Source organism: Erythrolamprus reginae, chromosome Z (genome assembly GCF_031021105.1).
Source record: "Erythrolamprus reginae isolate rEryReg1 chromosome Z, rEryReg1.hap1, whole genome shotgun sequence".
NCBI classification, from domain to species: Eukaryota; Metazoa; Chordata; class Lepidosauria; order Squamata; family Dipsadidae; genus Erythrolamprus; species Erythrolamprus reginae.
In genome coordinates this window covers 121,655,733-121,674,787 of record NC_091963.1, presented here as the reverse complement: position 1 = coordinate 121,674,787, position 19,055 = coordinate 121,655,733, and the positions used below count along the sequence as shown (strand labels likewise).

Below are 19,055 nucleotides of genomic sequence, written 5' to 3'. Positions count from 1 at the left end.
GTTAGGCTGGAGCAAGGTGTTGGTGCTCAACAGCCCTCCCCTCCCAGGCCTGCCAGCAAAGCTGTGTTTTTAGGGCCTTTCGAAAGTCCAGGAGAGTAGGGGCGAGTGGTGCAAATCTCTAGGAGAAGCTAGTTCAAGAGTGTTGGAGCCACCACAGAGAAGGCCCTTCCCCATGGTCCCGCCAGCCAGCATTATTTGGCTGATGGGACCCGGAGGAGGCCGACTCTGAGGGATCTGATTGGTTATTGGGATATGTAAGGCAGAGGTTATAGGTTACTATAGGTAATAACCTATAAAGCAATGACATAAATATCTTAGTAATATTTCTTCTAAGGGACCTTTTTCAAAATATTTATGGCTTATTTTTGCTTGGGCACTGGAAAAAAGCCATCATATTTATATTATCATTGTAGATGGACATTGGCTGACTTTTGTTTGTTATCACTGCATTGAACAAATAATTTATTCCAAGGAGAGCAATTAATGTCTTGCTTATTTTCCCCTTGAAATGATTTGATGCAGAGGGACTAAGATAAATAAGGGACTTGGTAAGTGCACTATTTGTGATCTGTGGTGGTGTTTTCCACTTGACTTTGGCAAGAATTCAGAGATAACTGTATAAATGCAAGTATGAAATCATATATGGGTTAGTGACTTTTCCTAACTAGTATGGTAAAGGCTTTTCTTTAGTCATGAATAAAACAATCTTCCAATTTGTTATTTCTTCATTTGTTCAAAAAAAAAAAGGTACTGGGTTTCTGAGCATTTTTGTAAGTAGAATATACAGTAATGTGATTTATTAAGTTTAATGTGTTCACAATTGTCATCCAAAACAGATTAAGTATACATGTTGAAAATGGTAAAATTTACTGAAAGGGAAAATAAAGAATTGGAATGCAAAATATGCTTAATAAGAAGCTTTTTCTAACGAGAGAAAGAAAAGTGGACAGAAGGACTCAAATTATTTTTTATATTTTATATATTCAGCTGAAGGTTTTAATTGTCCTTTTAAAATAACGTTTCCTATTTCTAGTATCCTAGAAATAGGTGTGGTGATAAGAATTATCTGTAATATTCCAAATGTAAGATCACTATAGATTTTATAACAGTATCATAATATTGTGATTTTCCTTTCTAATAATTTCAAGAATGGGAATTATCTTTTAACTAGTAGTGGCATAATGGCTTCAGATTTTGATTAAACTGTTCTGTCACTCCAAAACTTTCTGCTCAATCACTGACAGCTTAGTTTCCATGATTTCTGTCTCTTTCCTTCCTCTTCCTCCATCTCTCTCTAATATACACACAACCATGTAGAAACACACAAACTTAAATTCACATATAATTTTGTTTTTGCAGTGAAAAATCAAAGTAAAAACATTTGTCCACAATTTAATTTCTAACATAGTTCTCACAAGAACAAAACCAAACAGTATTTAAAATTCTTCCAGAAATGTATAAAACTGTTGAAATTCATAGTTCTAGTCTTCACTCATATTCGCTCACACAGTCCTTCCCCCCTTCCATTTCTTTTAATATAAAATTACCAAATTCAGAATTAGCAATAGCAGTAGTTAAGGCCAAATTTCTTTCTATATTTTTCAGTGTTTGAAAACAAGACGAATGTGGATGAGTTCATCCTTATGGGCCTGACTAACATCCCTGAACTTCAGACCTTTTTCTTCTTTCTTTTTTTGCTACTCTATTTTGCCAGCCTCTTAGGAAATACCACCATTTTGTTCATAACACTGATTGAACCACGCCTTCATATACCTATGTACTTCTTTCTTGTAAACCTCTCTTGCCTAGATATTTGTTATTCTACAGTCACTGTACCAAAGATGTTGATTGGTTTTCTTACGGGACATTGGAGAATCTCTTTTATTGGATGCCTAACTCAGCTTCATTTTTTCCACTTCCTAGGCAGCAGTGAAGCTTTATTGCTGGGTGTCATGGCATATGACCGCTATGTAGCAATATGCAATCCACTCCGTTACACTACAATCATGAATAAGACTAGCTGCATTAAAGGAGTGATAATTACCTGGGCCACTGGGTTCTTACATGCTTTAATGCATACAATTATGACTTCTCAGATACATTTTTGTGGTCCCAATACAGTTCAACATTTCTTCTGTGATATTAAGCCCCTCTTGAAGCTGGCATGCTGTAGCATCACATTGAATCTCAGCCTTCTCAATATTATCACAGGTTTAATTGTTTTGCTTCCTTTCATTCTGATATCTTTGTCATATATCTATATCATCTCCTTTCTCTTTTTAAAAGTTAAGACAAAGGAAAGTAGAACAAAAGCTTTTTCTACATGTGCATCACATCTCACAGTTGTAACTCTTTTCTATGCAGGAGCCATTTTGACTTATGTCCCTCCCTCTTCTGGACAAACATTACAGCAGGAAGTAATGATCACTCTTATGTACACTATTGTTACTCCAGTCATGAATCCCCTGATTTACACTCTTAGGAACCAAGAAGTGATAACTGTTATTAAGAAATCAATATCAAGCATTCAGATATTGTTGAACTGAAGAAATTATTTTATTGAGTTGTAGAAATTATGGGAGGATATATTTTATTTTAATATAATAATACAATGATTTCCCCCCTAGATTTCCCTGGTCCACGTTAGGTTTTGTGGCCAACAAATCCATGAAAATTGACATAAGGTCAAAATTATGAAATATGTCATTATATCATCATGCAAATACTGCAGTTATATGCTTGTGCTACAGCAGTTAATAGAAGCACATAAATAATATTTAATAATTTAATTCAATTTAATTCTATGCTGCCCAATCCCATAGGACTATTATTTGCACAATAGGGTCATGTTTTGTTCTTCTGCCCCCACCTTTTACCTAAGAGGTTCAAACTGTGTGGATTCTATATTATAGCTATTCAGAACATAAGGTGTTGCGTTTAGCTACTTCTGTTCAGTTTTCTCAAAAGACACCTTACAAAATAATACTATAGAGGGATATAGCATTGCTTCCAACTGTACGGATTCAGCTCCAGTGATCTTAGAAGCCGATGTCTTAGAAGAACTTGAACGATTAAAGATAAATAAGGCAATGGGTCCAGATGGCATCCACCCCAGAGTTCTTAAAGAACTCAGAACTGTCATTACTACCCCCCTGACTGATTTGTTTAACCAATCGTTGTTAACAGGAGAAGTTCCTGAGGATTGGAGAATGGCCAGTGTTGTGCCTATTCACAAGAAGGGCAGTAGAGAAGAAGCTGGTAACTACAGGCCAGTTAGCTTGACATCAGTTGTAGTTAAAATGATGGAGACTCTACTCAAAAAGAGGATAAATCAGCACCTAAAAAACAATAACTTATTGGACCCAAATCAGCATGGCTTTACTGAAGGCAAATCATGTCAGACTAATCTCATTGATTTCTTTGACTATGTCACAAAGGTGTTGGATGAAGGTGGTGCCGTGGATATTGCCTACCTGGACTTCAGCAAAGCCTTTGATACGGTTCCACATAAAGAGCTGATAGATAAATTAGTGAAGATTGGACTTAATCCCTGGATAGTTCAATGGATTTGCAGCTGGCTGAAGCGTAGACGTCAGAGAGTTATTGTTAATGGCGAGTATTCTGAGCAGAGTCAGGTTACAAGCGGTGTGCCACAAGGGTCTGTTCTGGGTCCTATTCTTTTTAATATATTTGTGAGTGACATAGGGAAAGGTTTGGTAGGGAAGGTTTGCCTATTTGCCGATGACTCTAAAGTGTGCAATAGGGTTGATATTCCTGGAGGCATCTGTAATGTGGTAAATGATTTAGCTTTACTAGATAAATGGTCTAAGCAATGGAAACTGCAGTTTAATGTTTCCAAATGTAAAATAATGCACTTGGGGAAAAGGAATCCTCAATCTGAGTATTGTATTGGCAGTTCTGTGTTGGCAAATACTTCAAAAGAAAAGGATTTAGGGGTAGTGATTTCTGACAGTCTCAAAATGGGTGAACAGTGCAGTCAGGCGGTAGGGAAAGCAAGTAGGATGCTTGGCTGCATAGCTAGAGGTATAACAAGCAGGAAGAGGGAGATTATGATCCCACTATATAGAATGCTGGTGAGACCACATTTGGAATACTGTGTTCAGTTCTGGAGACCTCACCTACAAAAAGATGTTGACAAAATTGAACGGGTCCAAAGACGGGCTACAAGAATGGTGGAAGGTCTTAAGCATAAAACATATCAGGAAAGACTTAATGAACTCAATCTGTATAGTCTGGAGGACAGAAGGAAAAGGGGGGACATGATTGAAACATTTAAATATATTAAAGGGTTAAATAAGGTCCAGGAGGGAAGTGTTTTTAATAGGAAAGTGAACACAAGAACAAGGGGACACAATCTGAAGTTAGTTGGGGGAAAGACCAAAAGCAACATGAGAAAATATTATTTTACTGAAAGAGTAGTAGATCTTTGGAACAAACTTCCAGCAGACGTGGTAGATAAATCCACAGTAACTGAATTTAAACATGCCTGGGATAAACATATATCCATCCTAAGATAAAATACAGAAAATAGTATAAGGGCAGACTAGATGGACCATGAGGTCTTTTTCTGCCGTCAGACTTCTATGTTTCTATTACTCTCCAGTTTATATTACTGCAATAATATTATTTGGCATTACACAAAAGGATGGATTTTATTCTAATATTTTTCACAGATATTGTTCATTTGATACTTACGGTAAATTATTTGACTGATTTTAGTAGTAATGTTTGAAGATATTCTTGTACACTGATTATTTTCCTTTAATTAAAGTACCAACAAGAACATGAATTAATTAATTAATAAAATTATCTGATATATAATTTTGTTGTGTTTGTTGAATTCTGGGTAATTTCTCTGAGGATTCTTTCTCCTGATTGCAATTCTAGTAATTATAGCAGTTATTAAGTATATAAATAATACCCGGGAAAATACTACTAAAAATAATCAAGAAACAGATCTGCCACCACCACAAATAACATAATAATCAACAGCCAACAAGCATTTGTCAGGAAAAAATCATACCAAACCAACCTCATCTCCTTCTTCAATACTGTAACCAAATCAATTGACCAGAGCAATGCAGTGGACTTAATATATATGGATTTTAGCAAAAACTTTCAACAATGTTGACCACAATCTATTACTCCGCAAACTAGGGAAAATGGGATAGACAGCAACACTACCAGGTGGATTGGCAACTGGCTAACCAACCACACCAGTGAGTAGTCCTAAATGGGTCCATGTCCACATGGAAAGAAGTCAGTAGCAGGGTACCACAACTTCCACAAGGATCAGTCCTAGACCCAGTACTTTAAACATATTCATTAATGACTTAGACGAGGGAATAGAAGAGGAACTAATCAAATTTGCAGAAAACAACAAGCTGGCGGGAGTGGCCAATACCCCAGAGGATAGGCTCAGGATACAGAGGGATCTAGATAGATTAGTGCAATGGGCCCAAACAAACAAAATTAAGTTCAATGCAGAGAAAAGTAGGATCCTACACCAAGGTAAGAAAAACCCAAAACACACATACAAACTGGGCAACAACACTCTCAACAGCAGTGAATGTGAGAGAAATCTTGGAGTCTTAATGGACAACAAACTAAACATGAGCCAACAATGTGCAGTTGCAACTAAAAAAGCCAACACAATCTTAAAGTGCATAAACAGAGGAATACACTCCAAGACAAGGGAGGTGCTAATATCACTCTATAATGCCCTGGCTAGACCACACCTAGAGTACTGCATTCAGTTTTGGTCACCACACTACAAAAGAGACATTGATACTGTAGAAAAAGTGCAGGAGAGAGCAACCAGATTGATAAAGGGACTAGAAACTAAAACATACGATGAAAGGTTGCAGGAATTGGGCATTGATAATCTAGCAAAGAGGAGTTCCATGGGAGATATGATAGTAGTCTACAAATAGTTGAGAGGCTGCCACAGGGAGGAAGGGGAAACATTATTTTCTAAAGCACCAGAGAGCCAAACAAGGAGCAACAGTTGGAAGCTGTCCAAGAAGAGATTCAACCTGGAAATAAGGAGGAACTTTCTGACTGTGAGAGCGATCAACCAGTGGAACAGTTATCCCACAGAGGTGGTGAACGCTCCAGCACTAGTGACCTTCAAGAAAAGACTGGACTGTTATTGGACTAGTGTGATGCAGTTTCTCCTGCACCAGCATGGGGTTGGAATAGATGAACTGCAAAGTCCCTTCCAACTCTAATAATAAATAAATAAAAATGTTGCTGTATATTGAACTATTGAACTCTTAAACTTGATGCAAGCAGTTATAAATCCAGGTTTATTCATCAAGAAAGAGATTTGTTTGTTTGTTTGTTTATTGGACTCAGGGCAGCTTACAACATATAAAGAAACAATATAGCATCCTAAATCCAATTAATTAAAATTAATAATCTATGAAATCTAAAACCAATTAAAACTCTCATTCCCATTCAGTCAACTAGCTCACAATACATTTGCTGACCAGGGAGCAGTGTCTAGTGACCCCAAGCCTGGCAGCATAGAAGAGTCTTCAGACTCTTACAGAAGGTAAGGAGGATGGGGTTAGTACAAATCTCTGGGGGGAGCTGATTCTAGAGGGCCGGGTCCCCCACAGATAAGGCTCTTCCCCTAGGTCCTGCTGAATGATGTTGTCTAGTTGATGGGTCCGGGAGAAGGCCGACACTGTGGGACCTAAGTGGTCACTGGGACTCATGTGGCAGAAGGCTGTCCCACAAGTATTCTGGTCCGATACCACGTAGGGCTTTGTAGTTCATAACTAACACTTTGAATTTGTGAGATACTAAAACTTTTTAGAAATTGTTTTGAAGGAATGTTCCCATGTCATCTTTATGGGCCATAGTTGGACCTTTTTTCACCAGATATAAGCAAGAAAGTGCCCATCACTTGGAATTTAAAAACAAAGATTCCCAAAACATTACATCTATGTGTTTATAGAAGCCTTTAATGTGTTGTTGAAACTTGAAAAAAGTTAAATAAAAAATTATGGTTTTTTCTATTTTCATAATCTCATTTTTCTGTCACAAAAGTTCTCTCGCATCTATTTACAAAAGTCATCAGTAAAATTTTATGTAAAACACCGAAGTCAAATAAAGCTTCCCAAATAACACTAAACTATTCCTGCCGAATTCAGATTACATAGAATTAGTAAGAAGCAATGGCAGGAATTATTTCTTCCTTTCTTCTTATTCTGGTATCCTTTCCTTATTCCCCTACTTTTTATTGAATATTTCTTCCACTTGAAATCTGTCTTCTAATAGATTTCCAAGTTCCCTTAACCATACACTACTTCATTCATTGTTGAAGAAATCTGTTGTTCCCTTGTTATTTCCTATTTATTGGTTTATCGCTTCTTCGATTTCTTTCAAAAGTTCTTGAGATTTTCTTTTTCAATTGACAGTTCATCTCTCCTGTTGACTTTGTTGCCCCTTTTAATTAAGATTCTGAGTAGGATAGAGCAGTCTTTCACATGTTGAAAGACATCTGGATGGCCACAGCACCATAATGCTCTTGCCAGATTTGTCCTCATTATTTATTACCTTTAGATATTTCTGTCCCAGTTGACTCTTTGGACTATTGATACAAACTGTGCTGTTCTGATTTCACTAAATTATTTTTGATCTCCTCCCCACCTTTCTATTGCAGTTAAAAGAACACAATGGATAGGATATAGGGTGAAGTTGTAATTGAATATTACCAGTGAATCTAGTAATAAAAAAGGAAAGAAAAGGAGAAGAAAACTATTCTAAATAAAAGTGTTACTTGTTACAGAGGTAAGTTCTAACTTACCTCACTGCCAGTTTGCTTCTTCCTGCGCACATATGTACAGTGTTGAAATATCCAGGAAAAAAAGCCAAAAACAAGATGATGACCACATCCGCAGTGCCATAGGTGACCAGGGAAGACTTCTGGTGATGCGCGAGCCCACGGAGCAAGCATCCGAAACCTGGACAACTGACCACGGGACAAGGCATCAGCGATCCCATTATCAAGCCCGGGGACATGCCAGGCCAGAAACAATGCATTTAGAGACAAAGACCTGTGCACAAAATGGCGGACGAGCCGCATAACCCTGTCATTCTTAGAAAACAGGGTGTTCACAATGTGGACTACTGCCAGGTTGTCACACCAGAAGTGCACAGTTTTGTCCCTAAATTGCTCTTCCCAAAGTTCCAAAGCTACTATCAGTTGGAAGAGCTCCAAAAATGTCAAATCCTTGACCACTGGAGAGGGCCCCCATTCCGGAGGCCACATAGAATAGCACCACTGGTCACCCAAGATAACTCCGAACCCGCAGGTCCCTGCGGCGTCCGAACACAAGTGCAACTCAGCTTCCAATAGAAGCTCGTGCCTCCAAAAGGACCGACCGCTAAAGTGGGCTAAAAAGACCCGCCATACGTGCAGGTCATCCCTGACCCCAGAACGTAAGCAGGATCGATGATGGGGCAAACGGAGCCCCCTCATCGCCGTATACACACGCCAGGAAAAAGCCCTGCCAGGGCCTTACAGATATGTTGTCCTGGAGAAAATAGGAACATTCACTGCCTTGAGTTATGTATAAAAACAGTATGGGAGTATGTGTGTGTGTGTGTGTGTGCTTGTGCACGTGTGTGTATGATTGTGTATCTTGTATGTATGTGTATGTATGTATGTATGTGCGCATATATATATATATCACATGTTATATATGTGTGTGTGTGTGTGTGTGTATGTATGTATGTATGTATGTATGTATGTATGTATGTATAAATGAAAATCCATGAAGTAGGATTTCCACTTTTAATACCCCCCACATTGTCCCTCACTTCCCACAGTGGTCACCTCCTGCACCCGGAATACCTGTAGCCGCTCTCCTCCATACTTGTCAGCTCCATTGAGGTCAGTGTCAGGTCCGAGCCTCCTTTTGCCTGCCTAGCTGGGCCTCTTTTTTTTGCCTCTCGGCCACGCACACTTCCAACTCCTTGCCTAGCTGCTTCCCTGGGCTACAGCGCTTGCAGAGTCCAATCTGGCTCTCCTTCCTCCCCCCCTTAGTTCAGGGATCTGTGCTCCCTGCTGCCTTCAAGCCAGACTGATTTGGCTGGCCAGCTCGTTGATGGCAGGGATGGGGGGGACGACAACGAAAGAAAGACACAGCAGAATTAAACTGCAGAACAAAGTTCAAAATTGGGGAAGGCACTGAAAAGCTCGATGCATCTTTCTTTCTTTCTTTCTTTCATCTCCTCCCCCTGGAGTTCACATTGGCATGGAGGAGAGCGGCTGCAGGTATTCTGGGTGCAAGAGGTGACCACTGTAAGTGCTCAGGGGAAAAGCCTGGGTAGTGGCGGGGGGGAGAAAGATTTTCCCATTGGCTCACTTCCCCTTCCTCACCCCAGTGTTGTAGGACGGCCATAGTAGCAGCGGTGGCAGCAGCAGCAGCAGCAGCAGCAGCTGCCACCCGTACTAACTTCCGGTTCCTTCAGCAACTCACAATGCACTGAAGCTGGGGAAGTTGAATTGCGAAGTGGCGAGGGATCACTGTATATATACACATACATACATACATACATACATACATACATACATACATACATACACACATGCAACCAGTGAAGGGCTACCAAAATTTTTACTACCACACTGTGGGTATGGTGTATGCATTTTCTTTCAGCATCTTTCAGTGCAAATTGGGTGCTTTGGGGTGGAGCTCCATTTTTGCTATGCCACTGCATTCCCCCCAGTCTGGGCAGTAGCTCACCCCTGCATACATCCATAGAAATCTGGCAAATATTCTATGATATATTAAAGGCTAACTTTTTTCAATTACATTTTTATGGAATATATTCTATTAGAGGCTAGTATCCCAGAAATAAAATTTGTAAATAACTTGTGCTATTTAGCTATGCCCTTTCAATTATTTCTCAAACTTTTATCTTATCTTTCTTCACCCATGCCTATCCTGGAGAATGCAACAATTTGCTTCTATTCAGATCCTTGGTACTTCCTTTTTTTCTCATTTTGATGTACTTTAATTATAATTTTCTCCCCTGAGTTTTAATCAGCTATATTTTCAAAACCATTATGGACTATCTATCTATCTATATATATATATATATGTCCCAAGACTCAAAAAGCTATGCTAAATTAGTGTTGTTAAAAGATATTGTAGACAATGAGTCTGGCATATTTTTTTGGTATATGATCAGAGGAAAACATTTTGATCATACTTATCTGCAAATATGGGAATGGCTACATTCAAAAGATCATGACTTTTCCCGGTAAGAGTTGAAAATTCTACCTATTCTTCAGGTTCATATAATTGTAGTTGCCTTGAGTATGACCAGTATGTAGACTGTTTGGAACTGCTAAGAATCATGTATGTTGCCATATGTCCCAAGTGAAAGAAGGGGCATGAATATTGTAAATTAATAGATAAATATTATTTCCTTTAAATTTTATCTGATAATTCATTCATAGTATAATATCTACTGAAAATGGTTGGAAGAATATACCTTGATGCATAATATGCAATAGCTGTTACCAAGAAACAGAGAGTTATCCTTTTTTCTACCTGAACCACAATTGCTAACAGATTAGAAGAAAGATGGCAGAAATAGTTGAAGTTATTATATCTATCTAAATGAATTTAACTCCTGTATTTTAAAAAAATGTAAATAATAAGATATAATCCTTGCATATCAGCATCCCGTAAGGTAATAATCCTTGAAATTGACTATAAAAATAATTATTACTGAATTTTACCATTTGTTGTAAATCCACTTGAAATACATTTTTATTTATTTTTGTCATGAATTAAATTCTTTTTTTCTTTTAAAACACCATTGCTTTCTTTTTCCTTTTTTATCTTCAAATACAATCACTGTCTTTCTTCACTCTCCCTTTGCCTGAGCTTCCTTTTATTTTACAGTCTTAATATCTTAATAAAATGAAGTCCTCATCTTCTCTCTGTTGCACTCACAAGAGTCTACGGAGAGGGGCGGCATACAAATCTAATAAATAAATAAACAAACAAACAAATAAATAAGTGACAAAAAATAGAAAGCAAATAGGTCACTCCATTCAATTTTGTTAGTTAATTTATAATAGAGACACACAAAATCTATAGTACAATTCTATTGCATTAAACAGACACAGACACAGATACAGACAGACACACACACACAAACACACACACACACCAAATCTAAGAGTAAATGTATGAAGCATAAACTTTTGTACAGAATGAATTTGAATCTTTCATGGTCTCAATTTCACAATCTTAATTTTGGTGATAAAAAAATCTGAATAAAATGAAATCTTCTAAGATCTGTACTCTTCACTCATAAGAAAAGAAAAGAAAAGAAAAGACAAAAAGTCAAATTCAAGCAGGTCACTTCCTCCAATTTCTAATAAATATTAGATATATTTTGTTTGGCGTTAAATTCTTGTTTGTTTGTTTGTCTGTACTGTAAAGTAAACAAACAAGAATCTAACCCCAAAACAAAATAAATCAAACGTATGAAAATGTAAACTTTTTGAGGACAGTGAATTTTAATAAAGTGTGTCAAATACTATTTAGAACTTAGAACACTGTTTTACAATGCTATATCTAGCACTGTCATGCTTTCTCAAACCACTATTATTTTCCTGTTTATAGACATGAAGAACTGGACAGAGGTGTCTGAATTTATTCTCCTAGGTCTAACAAAGGATCATAGGCTGCAACAGCTCCTTTTCACACTTTTCGTACTTCTCTATGTAGCTTGTTTATTAGGAAATGGTACCATCCTGGGAGTTGCCCTAGCTGAGCCTCGGCTCCACACTCCGATGTATTTTTTTCTGGGGAACCTTTCTTGCTTAGATATATGCTACTCTACAGTGACTGTGCCAACAATCCTAAGTGGCTTCCTTAGAAAGCATCAGTCAATCTCCTTTACAGGCTGCCTCACTCAGCTGCACTTCTTCCACTTCCTGGGCTCTAGCGAGGGTATACTTCTGGGCATCATGGCATGTGATCGTTATGTGGCTATCTGTAATCCATTGCATTATACTCTCCTAATGAATAAATCAACTTGTCTTACACTGATTGGGGCCATGTGGGTAGTTGGCTTCTCCTATGCCTTGATGCAAACAATGGTGACCTCAAAATTATGTTTCTGTGGACCTAAATTAGTCCCACACTTTTTTTGTGATATCAAACCACTCCTTCAATTAGCCTGCAGTAGTACAGCACTCAATTTTATTTTGCTGAATTTTGCCACTGGTTCATTTGCTCTCTGTTTGCTCTTTTTCACTCTTCTGTCCTATTTTTACATAATCTCCTTCCTCTTTCTCAAAGTCCAGTCATGGCAGAATCGTTGGAAAGCCTTCTCTACCTGTGCGTCTCACTTGACAGTTGTTGCAATCTTCTACATCCCAGTACTGTCTAACTACATGCTTGCTTCTGCCAGTGGATCTTCTGAGAAAGACCTTATCATCTCTTTGTTATACACCATACTTACACCAGTGTTAAACCCTCTGATTTACTGTTTGAGGAATCAAGAAGTCAAATCTTCTATAAAGAAAATTCTAAGTCAAAATACCTTATTTTAAAGGATGTGAATATTTCTAGTTTTTGAGAATATAAGAAATGGTGATGAGCATCTTCAGAGCAGTTTAATTGCTTTGTGGCTCCTTTCTACAGAGACAATTAGAATCAGCGTTAATAAGGAGTGATACGTCCATGTCAATATTGTCACTGCACATTTTTAACAACCATGACATAGCAACCATAACAACCATAACATAATATGATGACTATGGAATGATAACACACAGCTTTATATCTTCATCCCTGGTGACAATAATAATGATGTGTTTTCCCTTTCTCAGTGTGTGAAAGATCTGAAGGTTTAGATGAGGAACAATAGGCTTAAGTGGAAAAAAACCAGGCAAGAAATTGGTGCAAGACCCAATGTATAACTAGATTTACAACTCATATTCAATTTAAATTCACAATAGAGTTGGAATGGACCTTGGAGGACTTCTTGCCCAACCTCCTGCTCAAGCAAATCATTTCAGACAAGTGGCTGAAAAATCTCCAATGATGAAGAATCTACAACTTCTGAAGGCAAGCTGTTTCACTGGATAATCCTCACGCTAACCATCTCTAACTCCAGATTTTTCTTTATATTTTTAATTTGCATAGTTTTAATGTTTTTTATTGTTTTCCTATTTGTTTTTTTTTATACTCTACAAGGCACCCAGAATGGCTTTATAGGAGAGATGGGCAGCATTAACATTTAATATACAATAATAAACAAATACTGTTAAACATAATATATTTCTTCAGAATTCCTATTTAATAGTAAAGGTATTTTGTTGGTAATTCAAGAAAACAGATATCTTAAATTGTAGAATATTATTGTGAAATCTAATATGCTTTGATTCTATTTGCTTGAATTTAGGGACTGAGACATAGAAAATCAAATATACATAAAATGTGTTCAACACAGGAGAATTTTTAAAAAAAGAAATTTTATTTATTGAAAAAGATGTAATTATAGCTATCAGTTCTTTCTCTGGGGTTGGCTTTCATATGTAACAAATACTTCCTAATAATCTAGATGGGATTAGTGTGGAATAGAATTATTGGATATGAGACAGACAATAAACAAAAAAATAATGTCTTGGATTCAAGAGATTGGCCTTTTCTTAGAAGTGATTGAATTATGCAAATGCTCAGGTTTCACATGTGTCCAGATTATTTTGGTATGGCATACAAAGTTCTGATAACCACAGAGACTATCTTGGTTGGTTTATGCATTATTTTTTTAACTTTCCTGGTCATGATATTTTGTGATGCTCTCCAATTCTTTGTTTTCTCTTGATATTGCCACATCAATTTTGAAACTTCATACAAATACACATAACAATTCCAATAAAGTAATAAAACTCTGTTGTGTTTATATTCAAGGTTGTCCTTTTATCTCCTCCATACCCCTCACTCTTTTCCATATATTTCCAAGAACACAACCCTTTTATTTCCCTCATCTATTGACTGACTGACTGACTGACTGACTGACTGACTGACTGACTGACTGACTCACTCACTCACTCACTCACTCACTCATTCACTCACTCACTCACCCAATGGGCCTCCCCAGGTTTGTCCATGTTTCCCCCCGCACTCTGCAGACTGCACAGGTTGCCAATTGGTTTCCGGACACAATTCAAAGTGTTGGTTATGACCTATAAAACCCTACATGGCATCAGACAAGATTACTTGTAGGATTGCTTCCTGCCGCATAAGTCCCAGTGACCAGTTAGATCCCACAGAGTTGGCCTTCTCAAGGTCCCGTCAATTAGACAATGTCGCTTGGTGGAGCCTAGCAGAAGAGCCTTCTCTGTGGGGGCCCTGACCCTCTGAAATCAGCTTCCCCGTACTGCCCCCAACCTCCTCGCCTTCCACAAGAATCTCAGGACTCACTTATGCCACCAGGCTTGGGGCCATTAGACAGTAGCCCCCTGGCCATATGAATGAAATGTATGTTTGTTGTGTGAATGGCAATGATTGATTTTAATACTACAAGGATTTTAGATTAACTTTTTGAAATTAATTGGATTATGATGTTGCATTGTTTTCTTATATGCTGTAAGCCGCCACAAGTCCTTGGAGAGGGGCGGCATATAAATACAAGCAAGCAAGTAAGCAAACAAACAAACAAATAAGTCTGCCTCTCAGGATCGTTGTGGGGAAAGAAGCAAGAAGGAATAATTAGTAAATTTTCCACTTTGAGGAATGTATTAAACTAAGAAAGGCAGAGGAAAAATCAATCGATCAGTCAATCAACATATGACTCAAATATTCACCTGACATATAGATTATTTAATGTTTTAAAGGTTTGACAATAGTTCTGTGATATATTAAAAACTAACATTTTGTCCACAAACATTGCTAGTTTTTATGGACTAAAAACTGCAAGAGATTAGTATCTTTGAAATAAATATATGTATATATTTCATCTCCTCATTTTTCCTTATCATTTCCTTATATCCAAACAGATATTAGATTGCAAGCAGAGGGTAGCCATATTTCAACAATATATATCCTGTAGGTTACTGCAATTTACTTCCATTCAGATCCATTTCCTATACTGTATCAGAATACTGTAGTTTAATTATCTCCAATGAGATTTAATCAGCTACATTTTCAAAATCATTATAGCATACATATGTCACTCATAAGAGATATGGGATATTATAACTCAACACTCATATCTCCTGAATAACTTCCTCACGTGAAATAACTTGGGGGGGGGATTCTGCTACATAAGTGCTATTAAAAAGATATTTGGAAAATGACTCTGGCATATTCTTTTGGTATATGAGCAGAGGAACATTTTGATCCTGCTTAACTGCAGATCTGGGAATAGCTATATACAGAAGACCATAAAATATCCAGGTAGGAGCTGCAAAATCATTAGCATTGTTTTGTGTCTCTAGGGAAAGACGGGGCATGCATAGTATAAATTAATAAATATATGAATACTTTTTCCTTTAAAAGTCATGTGATAATTCATCTCTATTTAAATGGTTTCTCTAGAAGGCATCAGTCAATCTCCTTGACCAGTTGCCTTACTCAGCTGTGCTTCTTCCACTTCCTCGGCAATAGTGCTGAGTGTCATGGCTTATGATCAATATGTAGTTATTTGACATCCTTTGTGTTACACTATCATCATGAGCAAATTGGTTTGTATTACTCTAGCTGGAGCATCATGGACCATTGGATTTTTTGTGCCTTGATGCATACAGTGGTGACCTGTCAGCTATGGTCTGTGGCCCTAATCTTATTGCATACCTTTTCTGTGACAAGTAATAAGTCACAGATCATAAATCACAGTTACCATCATTAATCATATCACAAACAACAATTATTGCCCTAGGGAAGACAACAATTTGCTTACATTCATCACAATTTTCTTGTAATTCCCATATTTCAACTATTATCATCATTGCCTCTCCTGAGGTTTAATTGTCATGATAGCATGAACATGTCCCAAGATTCACATCTCCTGAATTATTTTCAACATAAAATAACTTCTAAAAATGTGGCCCTGCTAATTTAGTGTTGTTATAAATGTTTTATAAAGAATGGCTGTGGCATATTCTGGTGGTATATAAGTGAAGGAAAACATTTTGAGCCTGCTTAACTGCAGATCTGGGAACGGATGCATACAGTAGACCATAATCTATCCAGGTAGGACATGAAAATAACATTTTAAAATTGTACATGTTCTTCATGTGCATAGAATCATATGCCTTCCTGTTTTCATCCTGTACTTATTGTGCCTGTCAGCGGCCTGTGCACCTGGTAGCTGATTCTGATAATGAGGAGGCTGATGTGATGGTTGATGAATGAAGTTGAATTAACAGCCGTTGTTCAGAAAAGACTGGTTTAAACTGTATTTTGAACAACTATTAAGAAAGCTCATTAGTACCCCTTAATTAGTAAACCAAGGTGTGCTTTGTTCTTTGGGTCAGCAGCTGGGCCAGAGCAGTACACAGTACACACACTAGTACCTCTAAAAAAGATAACATTTGCCTTACCTGAAGGAAAGATGGCATATGTATATTACCATTTTTTGAATTTCATCTAATAATTCATACACAGTATCTTTTGAAATTTGAGAAATTGAGTGTCACCTTTTTTACTACCAGATCTGACATATAAGTTACAAAGAACAGTTGTAAAAAAAAAGTTACCAAAACTTCTGAATTTTAAAGGTTACTAATGCAGACACTGCTATTCATCAGGCAATACACAACTAATAAGTCTGTGATATAGTCATTGGTATTTACATCTCAATACAGTATCCCATTCAAGCTGAACATTCTGATCCTTAAAATAGACTACAACAATAGCAATAGTAACAGCACTTAAACTTTTATATTACTTCACAGTGCTTTATAGCCCTCTCTAAGAGTTTTATAGAGTCAGCATATTGCCCCTAACAATCTGGGTCCTCATTTCACTGCCCTCAGAAGACTGGAAGACTGAGTCAATCTTGAGTCTAATGAGATTCAAATTGCTAAATTGCAGGTAGCCAGCAGGCAGCAGAAGTAGCCTACAGTACTGCATTCAATCCACTGTGCCACTGCAGCTCAATAACAAAATCATTATTTTCTTTTACTACATTTCATTATTTATCAAAAATCCACTTTAAAAATGCTTTTGTATGTCACAGACAATAAAAACAGATTCACATGTAACCTTAGCAAATCAGAACTGCAAGTTTGAAAAACAAATAAAATAAACAATGAAGCAAAAAAATGTCTTTCTCTAAATATCGGCTCTTTTTAAAAAAATTCATATGTAGTTGGGCCAGTGTCTTGCCAGCAGTTTATAATTTTGATAAACCATAATTTATAAGATTGAGATAAACAAAAAATGCTAAATATTAAATATGATAAACTAGTTTATTCTTGTTTAGGTTCCACTTATTGTTTCTCTTGCTTCTGACAATTCTAAAAACCCAATGGTGCACTTATGCATGCCTCTTACAGACCTTTTAGAAAAGGGGAGAGGTCAACTGTAGACAATCTAAAGTTGAAGATTTTGGGGTTTGGGAAAGAAACAACTGACTCAGATAATGAATTCTAGGTGGTTGATCACTGTATTGCTGAAGTTGTATTTTCTGCAGTCTAGTTTGGAGCAGTTTAAATTTTGTTTGAATCTATTATGTGCTTGTGTGTTATTTTACTTGTGCATTCCTTGACATAGCTAATACAATGAAACATCAATTGTTTTTAAAGATTGAGTGTAAATTATTCATGAGTGAATGCAGAAAACAAAACAAAAACAAACAAAAATAAAGAAACACCCAGAGCACGGCTATCCAATTTCCTACTTGTGCATTGGCATGCATAAGTACACCAGTGTGGCTTCCATCCACTGTCCTAATGTTTCTCTCTTACCAGTATCATTATATTTTTGTATACTTCCAATATGTACTTGACAAAACAAACAAACAAATAAATAAAATAAATCTTTGTTTCCTTAAAGACCAGCTAACTGACTGCTTACTTTTTTTTCTGTGTGTTTTCAGAGATGAAAAATTGGACAGAAGTGTCTGAATTCATTTTTCTGGGTCTAACAAAAGACCATAGACTACAACTGGTTCTCTTCACGCTCTTCCTGCTGTTCTATGTATTCTGTTTATTAGGAAATGGGGCCATCCTGGCAATCACTCTTGCTGAGGCTCGGCTTCACACTCCCATGTATTTTTTTCTGGGAAACCTCTCAGGCTTGGATATATGCTACTCTACAGTGACCGTGCCCCAAATGTTAAGTGGCTTCCTTAGAAAACATCAGTCCATATCCTTCACTGGCTGCCTCATGCAGCTACACTTCTTCCACTTTTTGGGTAGTACTGAGGCTGTGCTGCTGGGTGTAATGGCATATGATCGATATGTAGCTATTTGTCATCCTCTGCGTTATAGTATCATCATGAGTAAATGGGCTTGTATTACTCTAGCTGGGGCCACATGGACTGCTGGTTTCTTTCATGCCTTGATGCACACAGTGGTGACCTCTCAGCTATGGTTCTGTGGCCCTAATCTTATTGCACATTTTTTCTGTGACATCAAGCCACTTCTTAAATTAGCTTGTAGTAGCACAATGCTCAACCTCATACTACTGAAATTTGTCACTGGTTTTATTGCTCTGAGCCCCTTCTTTTTCACACTTCTCTCCTATTTTTACATCATCTCCTTCCTCTTCTTCAAGGTCCAGTCATGGCATAACCGTTGGAAAGCTTTCTCCACTTGTGCATCCCATCTGAGTGTGGTGGCCATCTTCTATATCCCAGTACTTTCCAACTATATGGTTGCTTCTGCTAGTGATTCTTCAGAAAATGATATGATCATTTCTGTACTATATAGTGTAATCACACCAGTTTTAAATCCTCTTATCTACACACTGAGGAATCAAGAAGTCAAATTTGCTATAAGAAAAATTGTAAACAAAAATGTTCATTTTGAAAGGGATTAA

At 37.2% G+C, this 19,055-nt stretch overlaps 3 protein-coding genes across 3 annotated transcripts; all 3 read left to right on the top strand.

Annotated features, from left to right (window-relative positions):
• The first annotated feature begins 1,616 nt into the window (after positions 1–1,616).
• LOC139153945 (olfactory receptor 12D1-like) lies at positions 1,617–2,546 on the top strand. The gene has a single exon (XM_070728370.1). It carries the CDS (start codon positions 1,644–1,646, stop codon positions 2,544–2,546), a length of 903 nt encoding a protein of 300 aa, XP_070584471.1. The 5' UTR covers positions 1,617–1,643.
• Positions 2,547–11,683: 9,137 nt separating this feature from the next.
• LOC139153944 (olfactory receptor 12D1-like) lies at positions 11,684–12,616 on the top strand. The gene has a single exon (XM_070728369.1). It carries the CDS (start codon positions 11,684–11,686, stop codon positions 12,614–12,616), a length of 933 nt encoding a protein of 310 aa, XP_070584470.1.
• A 5,497-nt stretch (positions 12,617–18,113) lies between these two features.
• On the top strand, positions 18,114–19,055 carry LOC139153943 (olfactory receptor 12D2-like). The gene has a single exon (XM_070728367.1). The coding sequence runs from the start codon at positions 18,114–18,116 to the stop codon at positions 19,053–19,055; it is 942 nt and encodes a 313-aa protein (XP_070584468.1).